The following is a 15,240-nucleotide window of genomic DNA, read 5'->3' as shown; positions in this document are numbered from 1 at the left end:
TCTAGCGCCTGGGGCAGAGGCCAAGGAGCCATCCCCAGCGTCCGGGCCATCTTTGCTCCAATCAAGCCTTGGCTGCGGGAGGGGAAGAGAGAGACAGAGAGGAAGGGGGGAGGGTGGAGAAGCAAAATGGGCGCTTCTCCTATGTGCCCTGGCCGGGAATCGAACCCGGGTCCCCCACAAGCCAGGCCGATGCTCTACCGCTGAGCCAACTGGCCAGGGCCAGATTTTTTTTTTTAAGTAGGAAAACTTCAATTTTAGAGCTGCTGCTAGCACATGTAATGCCTTTGTTCCTATTTTTAACTCCCCCCCCCCATGACTGAATGGGGCCCTGTCCCCAGCAGGTGCCTTTATGTATATAGTACATAAAACGTACAACCACATGGCCACCCTGCTTACTGTCTATATTAAATGTGCATGTTAAAATATGTGCTGAACACCAAGCACCCAGGAAAATGACCCCAGGAGGATAGCCGATAGCACCTCCATCTGCAGCAGATTAGGAAACATTAGCAAGAGCATCATCTAGGCTGTTGTCACCTGGATATATAAACGAGACCTACTTCTGGCCAGAAAACTTCAGCTATTACATTCTCCACAATGATGACTTGCTTGGCTATTTTTCCAAGGTGCGTAGTTTTATGTATTTCTTCTCAATTCTTTTCACATCTAATTCTCCTTGTAATTAGTACCTTACGGTAGAGAGGGAAGGATCCTGGGTCCCCATTCCTTCGTCCAGATGGACAGACTTGAGGGGAGGGAAGTATGGAGGAGGCATGTGGAGTGTGGATGGCACTGAAGGGTGAGGCTGTGCCTTTGGACAGCAAACATCTGAACCTGGTAAAGAGAGCTGAGGAAGGTGCCCACTCTTGGCTCAGGCGCTAATGCAGGGTAGTTTGATTTCTTAGGAGATCTCAGGCAGGGATCTCAGCATATAGCCTGATGTATGCTTTTGTGACCCCAATTTAAAAATTGGGATAAAAAATATTCAGGAGTGTTTACACACAAATCCCATTTGGTTGTCTGCTACTATCCTAAAATCTGAGGATTTTGTAATACTGGGTCCTCATTGTGAAGGGTGGGAAATTCCCTGGTGTGGGTAGCAGAATATGCACTCCAGAGCTCTGAGACATACATATATACATGATTAGCTTCAATTATTTATGTTACTCACGAGCGCCAAAAGCTATTTGAGTTTGCCAGCCTTGGATTTGAAGCTACAAAGCACTTAAATCAGATCGCTGAAGGGGAAACATGCTGAAGCCCCAGCTGTGGGGAACAGAAACGTGCATATCATCAGCTTTAAAAATAGCTAACATTAAGCAGCTTAAACCCATTTTACAGATGAGAAAACTGAGGTGTGAAGAGGATAAGGTCAGGTTATTTTGTACTTAGGTTGCTCATGACCATTCATAATTCAAAACAAATCCTTACAAAGATTGGCTGGTATTTTTGCAGAGCAATTAGATGGGTCTTAGAATTTGGCAGTGGATCAAAATACCAGTTTAAGGTCATTTGACCAGACAGCTCTAAAGTTATGCTACTTTTTGACAATTTTAAAAAACGGATTCCCATTTATTATACATTTTACAAAGAAAGTGAGACTTGATTAGTATTTCAATTTGTTGAGTTAAAATTTACATAAAATGCCACTTTACTGTAACTTGTTCAAGATTGAGTCATACTAGTAAATCTGACTCCAAAGTCATGAGTGATGTAAACTACATTTCTGTGAAAATCTGCGTTGTTAATTGTCATCAGAGAAGTGGTGAGCCTGCTGGAGGCTGGGGTGGGGCGGATGCACCCCATTGCCACCTGTGGGTCTAAAGTGATCATCAGTGCTGAGTGGACAGTGGAGGTCCTCAAAGCCAATTTTTTGAAATGGCTTAATCTGTGTAATCAAGCTGTGGTCAGTTTCCATCAGGAACACTTTTTTTAGGCATTGGAATGAAGTCATAGTCTTTCATTTTTCAACTTTACTTTTGGGATTGATGAGATCTGGTTTTTTATGAAGTCAGCTTACCAATATCTCTAATAGAACAACTCTTTTCCACTTGTAGCATTTGGGGAGTACATTTTGTTACTTGTATTTGGCTATTCAAGTTTATATATCTTTGTGCATCTTCAAGGAATACATACAAATTTCCTGCCCAAACGTGGCCGCCTGTGTGTAAAGTACATATCTTTGGTCTAGAGCCAGCTTGGGAGCTGGGAGGGGCTCAGCCCGCAGCTCATTTTTCTTTGGCTCTAGAGCTACGGAGAGGCCTCCAAGGATGGTGGGAGGGGGTCCACTCTGGGGCCAGGAGAAAGAATGGTGAATGCACAAGGGGACATGTGGATTTCTGTTCGCATCAACAACAGAACTATAAGACTATATTGTATCTGCTTTTCTAGATCATACTGACATTCCAAATATTAATCCAGCCAGGAAGTTTTGGCAAATATGAAGTTTGTAATAAATGAGACATCTTCCTGATCCATGTCAGTGTCATTGCTTGGCATATTTGTCACATGATAATTAAAGTACTTTGGCCCTGTTGTTCCGAAGCATTCTCCTCCTTTATGTACTCTAAATTCCTCCCCGGACTTGATGAGGTTTCAGATCGCTTCTCTGTTGACCCAGTCAGTTTCCGGGGTTTGTTTCTGCCCCGTGCACAAATTGGCACAAAAATGAGTGACTCGTTATTGATGTGATTTATGCTTCTGAGCACATCCTAAGCCTCCTTGTTTTAGACTGTGCCAAAGACCAGCAAATAGCTGGGAATGTGCCCAAGCCAAGACCCATCTCCTATGTCTGTTGTACAGAAAACCTAATAAAATTGACTGTGTGAACAGGCCCACTGAGGCCCACAGTGATTTCCTTCCATTGTTTTGAACTTGATGCCGTGGCTTCAGGAACCAGGAGAAAAGGTGAAGATTCACTCTTGCCAGAAAAATTCTCTGTTCCTCTTCCTTGAGCAATCAGATAACTGTACTTGCTGACACTTAGAGGTTTTGTCCAACTGGTAAGTCTCCTGGAATGTGTTAGCTTTTTCTCTGTGTTTTATGGATGCAGCAATTTGTAAAGGTACTTTTGTGAGTTTGTATCTATTTTTTCAATATTTGAATCTAAGTTGAGTCCTGAGGCAGATAAGCACCTCATGATGCCCTGAAGAACTCTCTCTTGTTTTTCCTAGGGTTGATGCTTACACTGAGTCTTAGCTCTGCTTTCTAGGAAAGAAACCAAGCCTGGGATCACACGATTAGGTACAGAGTGAACTAGATGCCAGGCATCTGGACCACTGACCTTTACCTTAGAGTTGAGCTGTCTAAGAGAGTAAGTTTATGTAGCATTGATGGAGTGCCTTTTCTTTTCAAGGCTTCAAGTGGGGAGAGGCTGAAGTGGTAGGGAATTCAGCCTATAATTATTTGTGGCTTAAATGACTTTCATTATTGGCTCAGTGGTGGCTCTTATTATCAATAGCTTCCAGGGATAGGTAATTCCCTGGTCATTCCAGGTGACTCCATTTATCTCTTCTTCCCTAGCTGGGCCCATCATTTCTGTCTGCTACCAACCACCTTTCCCCAAGCCATTCTTTTCTTGGTGTTAACATCATTTGTTAAATCTTGATTGCAGTAGCTTCAGAATTCCACCTTCTATAATATGTTCAAGCTAACAGCCTAACTTCACCTCTAAGATGACATTGCTTTGGCATTTTAGATGTTCGAAGGTAGGGTGTGGGGACTGCTAGCTGCATAGGATATAAAGTTTGGTAGATGTTGTGATGTAAGCTTTAAGGTCTCTGTAAAGCCAGTTTCCATTCAGCCGTTTTATTGTTCTAGAGATTTTTTTTTATATATAAAGTCAGTATGCAATATGTGCGAAGCCTTTAAAGCTACATGCCTAGTTTATGCCTTCTGGTTATCACTGAGAGTGACGTGGCACCCACGGCATTGAAGCTGATTCCTTGAGCTATACTAGTGTATTTGTTTGGGCCTCTATCCGGCTGATCATTTTATCAATACAATAATCCTGCCACTTATCAGAGAAAATACCAACTGGATTGCTACATATATATTGGAAGGTAGGTTTTTTAAGTGAGATAAATCTATATTGATCTGGGTAGAATGTAAACATACTCTTTGAGGAAAGAGTCATTTACTAATTCATCCATTTATTTATATCAGATTTTAAACAGACTTCTGAGTATCAGGCATTGTTCTAGGCACTTAGAATACATCAGTGACCAAAACTGAAAAATATATCCCTTTCCTCATCTTATGGTACCAGTTCTAATATCTTCTCTGCATCTATCTCATGTCCATAAAAATGTTTTAGAAATATGGCAGTGTCCGTAGAAAGAATTAGCTTTTTGCTCTTTGCCCATGTTTTTCTATTCCTTGATATAATTTCTTTTTTGAGAGAGAGAGAGAGAGGGACAGATAGGGACAGATAGGAACAGATAGGAAGGAAGAGAGATGAGAAGCATTAATTCTTAATTGTGGCACCTTCATAGTTCATTGATTGCTCTTTCATACATGCCTTGACTGGGGGTCTCCAGCTGAGCCAGTGACCCTTTGCTCAAGCCAGCTACCTTGGGCTTCCAGCCTTTGACCTTTGGGCTCAAGCCAGTGACCATGGATCATGTTTATGATACCACGCTCAAGCCGGCAACCTTGGGGTTTTAAACCTGCCTCAGCATCTCAGGATGACATTCTATATCCACTGTGCCACTGCCTGGTCAAGCTCCTTGATATAATTTCTGTGAAACAACTAGCTTGTTACCCTCTTAATAGTAATTCTCAGTTGAATTTATAGTAACTTAATAGTAACTTTCAGTAGAATTTTTAATGTGGATTTCTCCTTTATTCCTCTAGCTGGTTGATATGGGAGCACTGGGGAAAGGAAGAGAACTTCAAGTTACCATGGGATTTTACAATTATCAGGAGGAAGAAGACAAGCATTGAGAAACATAAGATGTGCCTGTGGCTTTTTCTGAGAACCAGACCTGAGTGGTTCTGTGCTAACAAGTTAGGACACAGCTTCCCATTGACCCTTCTCTCTTCCTTCTTTCCTAAGCATTTTGTTGAGCAAGCCTGACCTTTTCCTCTTTGGAGATTGGTTTCGGCGTCTTTGTAAATGCAAACATCTTGAGCCCTAGCTCTAAGACAGAGGGTAATTCAGGGATTCAGGGCCACTTGTTAAACAGGCTTAATTCCTAAATTTCATACCTAGTGATTCTGATTTTGTCAGTCTAGGGTGGGAACCCTGAGCCTGCAATTTCAAAAAGGAGGATTAAAGAAAAGAGGACATCCTAATGAGATGTATATGGGTTACTGTCTAAAATGTTCTACAAATGTAGCAATATTGTTGAACCTCTTTGTACTGGACTGGGCCATAGGTCTGACTTGGCCGTTAAATCTTGCATGCTAAAGAGTCCAAATTTATGTTCTGTCTATACAATTAAGAAGCCAGCAGCCGCCTATAAATGTCACATAGTACCCAAGGAGACTATGTTACTCAGCTACTTACCAGTAGGAGAAGATTGTCTCAGCTTTTTTAACCAGTCTCTTGGGATTTCTTCATAGGCAATGGTGGCTTGCTACCCAGGAAATGGAGCAGGTTATGTTCGACACGTAGACAACCCCAATGGCGATGGCCGCTGCATCACCTGCATCTACTATCTGAACAAGAACTGGGATTCCAAGGTATTTGGAAATAATGGGATTAGAGGGAGGAGTTAAAAAGTAGAGGGAAAGAATTCACATGACTTAGAGGAGAATTTGGAGCAGGGATTGGGAAACTTTTTGGCTGAGAGAGCCATGAACGCCACATATTTTAAAATGTAATTCCATGAGAGCCATACAACGACCTGTGTACATTATGCATTATCCAATAAAAATTTGGTGTTGTCCCGGAGGACAGCTGTGATTGGCTCCAGCCACCCGCAATCATGAACATGAGCGGTAGGAAATGAATTGTAATACATGAGAATGTTTTATATTTTTAACGTTATTATTATTTTTTAATAAAGATTTGTCTGCAAATCAGATGCAGCCATCAAAAGAGCCATATCTGGCTCGTGAGCCATAGGTTCCCGACCGCTGATTTGGAGTTTATAATTTCCACAGATGAATCTTTTCTTTTTCATATCCCCCTCCCTTAGGTATTAGTACTGAAGTTGATGGGATGAAAATAATGAATATAAAATTAATTTGATTGGGGGGGTAGGTAGGATCATTAAGATGTGGGAGGAGTGGTTGATGAGAAGGTAATTCGCTATTTTAGGGATCGAAGTTTTCATTGTAATTCAGAGCTGATATGATTCTCAGTGTCGAATAAGGTAGACACTTACCCCTTCCAGTGGAGACACTGAGAGAATTCCACAAAAATAGAACTGGAGGCTATAAAACTATTCCCCAGTGAGGTTTCCAACACAGGCCCCCCTCTCGGGTGATACATCTCACTGGTGGCTGCCTGCCATGGTTTACTCTGGCTTGTGAATGCCAAAGGTTTTATGGTTTATTTATGTATTTCTGAACATATAGAGAGATAGAGATATGCAGTCTGGTTCCACACTTATAAATATTTTTCTGGAATTTGAATGTTTTCTGAAAATTGAGGATGATTTAAGAGTCTGAGAAATTAGAACTTTGCAAGCTTATTTGGCTTTGGAACCTTCTGCATCTCCCGCCCTGTTCGTTTGGGTGGCTGGCTGTCATTGGCCAGGATGTTGTATCGGGGGTCTGAAAAATGAAACCCAGGAAGCCAGTGACTCAGTGGTAAGGCTTATTGTCTCTTATCCCTGTTTGGTCACGTGACTGGAATTTATCCCTTAGTTTTCTTTTAAAATCTTGAAAGGTGGTGTTATAGGCAAATGAGTAAAGTTATAGGATCAGTGATAATAAATTGCAAAATATTATTAATCAACAAATATGTGAGAGAGTGCCTGCGGGTGCCAGGCATTGTGCTGAGGGGATACCTTGATATGTGAGCCTGACTTCTACCCAGCTATGGATTCTCTAGTAGGACAGATTGGGCATACACGTAAAATGAAAAAGTGTCTCCAATGAAACAAGAGATTCATAGAATAAAAGGTACAGATAAGGTGGTTTGAGAGTTCAGAGAAAAGAGCATGTCACTTCCAACTTACAAGGTCACAAAGGAGCTAGTGGTGTTCAGAGGGAAGCTGTGAGTTCTGCTTGAAGGGAGGGTGTGCTGGGTGATTATCCTAGGAAGCTCTTAATATTTAATTAAACCATACAAAGTGGCTCGGGTGGGTGTAGCTCAAAGTCAGTCAAATATCGGTGATTCTGTACAATATGGCCAATTAGAACTGCATTTTGTGTTCATAGGCTTCATGACTTTGGATGTGGGAAAGCTTCTGTTGGTGGGAGGTGAATAAGGAAATAGCTCTAACCAAGTATGAAATAAAATTTAATACAAAGTATGAGGCTGAAGTAAAAATTTGGGAGTAGCCTGACCAGGTGGTGGCACAGTGGATAGAGCATCGGACTGGGATGCGGAGGACCCAGGTTCGAGACCCCGAGGTTGCCGGCTTGAGTGCGGGCTCATCTGGCTTGAGCAAAAAGCTCACCAGCTTGGACCCAAGGTTGCTGGCTTGAGCAAGGGGTTACTTGATCTGCTGAAGATCCGCGGTCAAGGCACATATGAGAAAGCAATCAATGAACAACTAAGGTGTTGCAACGAAAAACTGATGATTGATGCTTCTCATCTCTCTCTGTTCCTGTCTATCTGTCCCTATCTATCCCTCTCTCTGACTCTCTCTCTGTCCTTGTAAAAAAAAAAAATTGGGAATAATATATGCATAGAGTGAAGGTTAGAAGCTGGCCTTGTTTTTAGACAAGTCTTAAACATCATTGTTAATTATCTGTGTGTGAGCCAGGAAATAATCAACCTTCTTTGTGTCCCCCAGCTACATGGTGGGGTCCTACGGATATTTCCAGAAGGGAAACCATTTGTAGCGGATGTGGAGCCTATTTTCGACAGACTCTTGTTCTTCTGGTCAGACCGCAGGAACCCGCACGAAGTCCAGCCTTCCTATGCTACCAGGTAACAGCCAGGGCCATGATTCCTTGTGAGAAGTTTCTTTACAAACCCCAGTTCCCAGAGGATTCTCTATACTGGTGTCCTATGAAAAGAAGGAGTAACCACACCCCAAAGCTGATAGCAAACCTGTTTCGTGTTGATTTTAATTTTTCTTAAAGTGGAAGCTTAGGATTCCTTACCACACAAAATCTAACATCAATTTGAACTATTAACAAATTGTTTTCCATTAAAGTGAACATATTGGACTCTAACTTTCCCAGAGTGTTTTTCTTTTCTCTTCTTTCTTCCCCACCCCTCCTTTCAAAAACCTCATGTTGAACTATTCCTCGAAAATGTTGGCTGCCACATACCAGGAATTCTGTCGGCTCAACTCGATGAGTTTATGAGTTGTCAGGTTAAAGCAAAGAAAGAACCTTGAAAAACGAAAGGAATTTGTTATGACTTCTATTCTTTTTTTACCCTTTTCTTAGCATAAATTGGTTTGGGGTCACTGTACCGACCATATCCCAACCATTGGATTTAAAATAATCCTGTCCTCAGATTGTGCGTGGGAAGATTTTCAGAGTAACTGAACAACTTAGTGTTGTTTAGTGTTAATCTATAAAATCTAGCTATAATCTTAATTTTGGACTCTGCCTTTCATTTGCCTTTGTTTTATGGCCAGAGCTGTAAACTGTAAACCAGGCAGTGCTGGAGGGCTGTGGGGGTGCAGCTGGAATTGGTGATAGCAGCTGGGGCAAGGGGTTAGAACATGGGTAGAAGGATATTGACTAAACTTGCACAAGCCTAATTAAATTAAATTCATTAAGTTAAATCCATAGATATAAAGTTCTTAAGATTTATGTGTCCCTTTCAAGAAATCACAGATCTGAACCCTACACATAGTTGCATATTAAATGTCAAATTGGAATGTGCTTTAGATGAGCAGGTAACTAATTTTACCACCAAAACCTGACTGTGGCTTGTTTAATGGGGTACAATAATTGGATCCTGTGGTTTGTGCTAGAATTCCCTTGTTATTCCACAGTCCCTTGTTGGCTAAAGTAACAAGAAACGTTAGCAAATGTTGATGGGAAGCCCTTGAAAAAAATCAGTGCTATAGAAATTCGAGTAGCTAATAATTATTATAAAATGAAATTTTTGGAAAATTCATTCATGAAACAACTCCTGTTCCAGTCTGTCCTGTAGATGGGATAAAGTTTATTAACGAGAACACAGTAGAAAGCTTGAGGGCATCATTATTTCTTTTTTTTTTTTTTTTTGTATTTTTCTGAAGCTGGAAACGGGGAGAGACAGTCAGACAGACTCCCGCATGCGCCCGACCGGGATCCACCCGGCACGCCCACCAGGGGCGGATGCTCTGCCCACCAGGGGGTGATGCTCTGCCCCTCCGGGGCGACGCTCTGCTGCGACCAGAGCCACTCTAGCGCCTGGGGAAGAGGCCAAGGAGCCATCCCCAGCGCCCGGGCCATCTTTGCTCCAATGGAGCCTTGGCTGCGGGAGGGGAAGAGAGAGACAGAGAGGAAGGAGGGGGGATGGGGGGTGGAGAAGCAAATGGGCGCTTCTCCTGTGTGCCCTGGCCGGAATCGAACCCGGGTCCCCCGCACGCCAGGCCGACGCTCTACTGCTGAGCCAACTGGCCAGGGCAGCATCATTATTTCATTGCATCTTTGCTTCTGTGTCCAAAACTAAAGAAAGCCGAGTTTTAGGTGTCCTGTCATTTACATAAATTATTCTTCAAAGCTTCATTCAGATGTCACCTCCTCTTCTCTGTGCTCTCTCCACCAAGTCAGGTCTCCCAGTCTTTAGCAGAATGATTTCCCTCCAGTCCTTTCTGTGTAGATCATTATACATCTCTTACATTATTTGTTAAGTTGCCTGTCTCCCTGGTTGAGGCCGAAGCAGGAATATTCACATGATGATCTGAATTCCCATTGCCTGCATTGATGCCTGGTGCATACTTGGAATTCCTTATTTGTTTTATTGCATTTAAATAGAATTGAAACCAGAGAAGTTTATTTTAAAATAAAAAAGGGATGGACTTCTAATAATTGGGAAAAGTTTAAATGTTGGTTTTACAAAAGGCTATGAAGGGAGATTTGTAGTATGCATTTTTAATTTTTCAGTAGTATTTTCAAACCTCTTATATCTGCTTATCTTCACAGATACGCTATGACTGTTTGGTACTTTGATGCTGATGAAAGGGCAGAAGCCAAAAAGAAGTTCAGGAATTTAACTAGTATGTGTTTGATAAATTTCTGTGACTTTTGATTATGTCAATCTTTGATTTTTATTCCAGATTTAAAAAATATGTTCTAATCTACTCTGTTTATTTTCAGCTGTGGGTTAACTTCATATATAATGATATCTTGGTAGACTTAATCCTGAAACCTTAGCCTTAGCTCTGTTAGGAAAATTAGAAAAATTCGAAGGGCATCCTTTGTGAATGCTCAGTGATTGCATGACAGATTATTATTATTAATGTTCACCCATCCAAAATAACATTTAAGGCTGTCCATGATTTTGGCACATTGCAAAGGAAATACAACAAAACCGAGCTAGAATGGTTAATTTATTATATTGGTGTGGGATTGTGACTCCCAATATAAAAACTACATTCATGTACTATAAACTGAATATGACTTAATAATACTCCTGTTCCCTCCAACCAGCATTCTAAAGCAACATTTCCCAAAATGTTACACTGAAACACTAATCCAGCCAGCCTTGCCAAGGTGGTTTTAGGAAGATAAATTCCTGGCCCCCAAATATGGGAAAAGTTACATATTGTATCCTTCTCTTAAAGACTAATCATGCATAGCCCTGGCTGGTTGGCTCAGTGGTAGAGCATCAGCCTAATGTGTGGATGTCCTGGGTTCCATTCCAGTCAGGGCACAGAAGCAACCATCTGCTTCTACACTTCTCCATCTCCCCCTTTTCTCTCTCTCTCTCTCTTCCCCTCCTGCAGCCATGGCTCAATTGGTTCAAGTGAGTTGGCCCCAGGTGCTGAGGATGGCTCTGTGGTCTCTGCCTCAGGTGCTAAAAATAGCTTGGTTGCAGAACAATGGAGCAATGGCCCCAGAAGGGCAGAGCATTGCCATAGGGGGCTTGCCTGCTGGATCCCAGTCAGGGTGCATGTGGGAGTCTGTCTCTCTGCCTTCCCTCCTCACACTTAATAATAATAATAATAAAAAAGTCACTGTGGTCATTGGCATACTAATCAAAAAAAAATTAATCTAAGAAATTTTGGCCCTGGCCAGGTAGCTCAGTTGGTTAAAGCATCATCCCAATATGCCAGAGTTGCACGTTTGATCTCTGATGAGGGCACATACAAGAATCAACCAATGAATGCATAAATAAATGGAACAACAAATAGATGTGTCTCTCTCTCTCCCTAATCAATTAAAAATAGTTTGAAAAAAAATCCTGAAGTAAAGACATATGTAACATGGCCTAAGTCATTACCCATTTGGACTATATGTCAAACACCTAAGAAGCATATTTGCTGAGCCCTATAAGGAGGCGCTCTGCTCGGTTTTGTTTTGTAAGATGGGAATTATTTACTAGAGGGTTTTTGGATGACATTTGTGATTTTAAAGTCATCAGATCTGGCTCCTTACCCTCTTCATTCTTTTTTCTGTCTCTACCCCAGGGAAAACAGAATCCGCCCTCACTGAAGACTGACAGTGCTCCAAAATTCACTGGCCTCATTCGTCTTAGCAACAGTTCCTGAATTTTCTTTGAGTTGAGACCCAAAGAAGGCCTCTTCAGTGAACTGGTGTGGAGCAACTCCCTCCCTACCACTCGCACGTTCACACCCCTGTCCTGTGAATGGTACTTTATGTTTCTTCCAAGACTGCATTCACCTTCAGACACTCTCTTTGCCAGATGAACTCATCATCTATCATGGAAAATACCTGAAGATGACCTCTCTGGCCAGCAGTTTAACTGTTAGATTTGGTGATACTGTATCAAAACGAGAGCCCAGAAGCACAAGAGAGAGAATAAATCTTATTTGCACTTTATGTACACTTCCTGATTTGAAAGGAGGTGGTTTGCAAAGAAAAAAAAAATGGTGACAGGTGCCACAGAGAGGCATCATTGAAGCCTTAACAGCAAGAAACTGGAATTTGTGTCATCTGAACAATTTCCAAATGTTTTTAATCCAGGGCTTTTGGGGTTTTTGGAGACTTATCACAACTTAATGACATTATTACCTCTAGAAAGGGCTGCTGTCATAGTCATCCATTTATAAATGTCCTGTGGGTAGACACTCCTTTTTCCTGGCCCTATAGCCTGGACTTTCTGCCCCACCCTGTTTTACAGAACATATGACTTTCTGATCAAAAATGACACCACCATTTATTTTCTATTTTCACTTCTTACTTGGAGAACCTAATTCCTCAGAGGCAAAAGCTAGCCATTAATTGTTTGGTTTCTTTCTTGAAATGGAATTTCAATTTAAAGCAAAGGGAAAACATTTACCTGCTGGTTTAGAGTCAGCAACCTCTGATGCTAGCGTCGAAAGACCCGGGTCTACGGATACACAGCAAATGTGTGTGCGTCTTGAGCAATCTGAGAGCGAGATGGAGTTGGAAATGTGGACATTTTCATTTTTCAGTTTTCCTTTTTAATGGGCTCACCCAACTTTAACAAAATAAGAAAATAATTTTTAAAAATAGGGTGCTGTATTTAAAAAAGGAAATGGAAATAAAAAATCCTGAAAAGCTGATTGAGTTCTTTCACATTTTCTGTCCTGCATTGCCTTTTTCAACAGACTGGACTCTCCACCTCCACTGTGGTTGGCATTGTGGCCAGAAACGTGGAATTTGCTAGAATTGTGAAGGGTTCTACTGCCAAAGTAAACACAGATTCCTCAAGAACTCTGTATCGAGAGCCTGCTTTATAAAAGCTACTCCTGCTAGTTTTCAATTCCATTTTCATATTTTAAAAATCCCTTAATTACTTGCTTGAAAATCCCATGAACTTGAAAGGGCCAAGAATATTTTTTTTGGTCATTTTACAGATAAATAGGCTTTGCAAGAAAGAAGCTTATTTTTTCCTTTTCTGGTTTTAGAAATTTTCTAGCTAAGATGTGTCTTTATACTCAGAACTGCTATCTTTTTTTCCATAATATTTATCACCTTTTAACTTACTATGTAATTTTCTTACTTACTGTGTTTATTATCTTATATCTTTCCTCTAGAGTGTAAGCACAAAGAAGACAGGGATTCTTGTATATTTTTAATGAATGGAATGTGTCCCCAGCACCTAAAATAGTGCCTGGCACACAGTAAAGGCTCAGTAAATACTTTTGAATAAACTCACTGTCCTACCTTAGCATTTCAATGTTTTGATAAATTTTCTTCATTTTTGGCAGGAAGGACTAACTAGAATCTTTGTACACATATCTTTCACTGTTGACTTACAAATTTAGGCTAAGAGTTTTAGAAAGTTTTGGTCATTGTGTCATTTCATATTTGCTTATCTGTCTGAAAGGGTGGTTGACCACCATGAACCTGAAAATTGAACACAGAAGAATTCTGCCCTTTGTTGTCCTGGGATTGTAGGAGTAATTGACGTGAATAGCTTCAGATAAGGCAGAGTACATTCCTCCTTTGGAACAATTTTGGAAAACTTCATTAAGAGAGAAACAAGGTTTTTTCTTAGGAATTTTATAGTATATAAAATTGCAACTAAGATTTCCTTTCCCATGATTACTGGTGTCACGAGAATGACAGAATATTCTGAAGGAATATAATTTTGCTCAAATAAGACTTCTTGTAGCTTTTATTTTGGTTAATATTTTGCCTTGCCAAAATATTGGAATCTCTGTGGCCTTGCTTACTCCCTCCAGACAAAGGTTCTATAAACTAATAAACTATATATCAAATCAACTTTCAATGCACTGGTTCTTCTCATGGCCTATTTGAGTTCTGGAAGATTAACTTGGAAAATACAAGGATAGTAGTGCCTACTCTTTGGATTCTCTGTGTGACAAGGAAGGGCTTAGCCTTGCTAAGGCAATATGATTTGGCAAATAATTTGATCAACTTCCTTTATATTCCTGGCAATGAAATATTAAGAGCCTACCTCAGTGTTACATCACCTATATAGTGCAAAGTCCATGGCAGGAGATTAAATTTTGAACCAAAGATCCAATTTTGTGGAAATAAGAAGTCTTACCTAAGTGCATTAAATAGATCTTCAGCACATTAGTTAATACCAATTAAATGTTAGGCTGTCTGAATCACAAATTATTCATTCAGACATGATTTCATTTTTCCTTCTTTAAATAACACAGGTTTTTTAGAGGCTGGGTCATCCTAATTTATATTGGCCATTCAGTCTTCAAATTTCCTGTGTTTCAAAAAGCAATGATGAGAAATGTCATGCTTGGTCAGCAGTTTGTGTAAAATAGGGTTTTGGACATGTCTGGTACTTTTATATTTGATAACTATGAGGACAAGCACAAGGGATGTTCTTGGTAAAGTTATTTCAAATGAAAATAATACAAAACTGACTTAGCTTCAGTCTGGAATCTTTTGAATTACATGACAAGAATACTGATGAGCTAGAAGGTTAGAGACTATTGTCAAAACAGTGAAAATAAATAGTTCTTTTCAAAATGAAGCTGGCTATAATGGAACTTGGTTGAAGAGTATATGCTGGTTTATATTAAAGACCCAATCTACTATCCAGATGTGATTTTTTAACATGCTGCTGTTTCACCATGTTGATAGGCTAGGCCCTTTGAGAGGCTGGATTTACCATGGCCTATCTCCTTTACATTTGCAAGGCCAAGTTCAGCAATTAAAGAGTCATGATATAAAACAATTGGTAAGATGACCAGTTAAGTACTCAGATAATACCTCTGTGCCATACCTGTGCTACGTGCTCTCACATGTTTATTCTTTGTAGCCTCTGAGACAGCTCTTTCTCTTTACAGATAAGGAACTACACTCAGAGTGCTTAGGCAGCTGGTCAGAGGTTACACGGTGATAGGGTAACACACTAGGATTTGACTCAAGACTTCCAACTTCTCAGTGTTGTCTTTGGTGTTTCCTACCTGCAGAGGACTCACCAAACAACAGAGTGGGAGTGAGTGGAGTTGGGAGAGAGGGAGCTTGAAATAAATGCTTGCTACTTGATATTTTTATATAGTGTTTTGATTAGCAACAAGGATCTCATGC

At 40.6% G+C, this 15,240-nt stretch overlaps 1 protein-coding gene across 1 annotated transcript in view; it reads left to right on the top strand.

Annotated features, from left to right (window-relative positions):
* The window catches only part of EGLN3 (egl-9 family hypoxia inducible factor 3), a 29,865-nt gene extending 15,921 nt beyond the window's left edge, over nucleotides 1-13,944 (top strand). The window contains exons 2-5 of the mRNA XM_066341826.1: nucleotides 5,566-5,685; nucleotides 7,914-8,050; nucleotides 10,213-10,286; nucleotides 11,700-13,944. Coding sequence (XP_066197923.1) covers nucleotides 5,566-5,685; nucleotides 7,914-8,050; nucleotides 10,213-10,286; nucleotides 11,700-11,731 — 363 coding nt within the window. The 3' untranslated portion in view covers nucleotides 11,732-13,944. The remainder of the gene's footprint in view (nucleotides 1-5,565; nucleotides 5,686-7,913; nucleotides 8,051-10,212; nucleotides 10,287-11,699) is intronic.
* The last annotated feature ends 1,296 nt before the right edge of the window (nucleotides 13,945-15,240 follow it).

This window comes from Saccopteryx leptura, chromosome 6, assembly GCF_036850995.1.
Source record: "Saccopteryx leptura isolate mSacLep1 chromosome 6, mSacLep1_pri_phased_curated, whole genome shotgun sequence".
Classification (NCBI taxonomy): domain Eukaryota; kingdom Metazoa; phylum Chordata; class Mammalia; order Chiroptera; family Emballonuridae; genus Saccopteryx; species Saccopteryx leptura.
The sequence above is the reverse complement of the archived record's forward strand: the minus strand, read 5'-3'. Positions and strand labels throughout refer to the sequence as shown.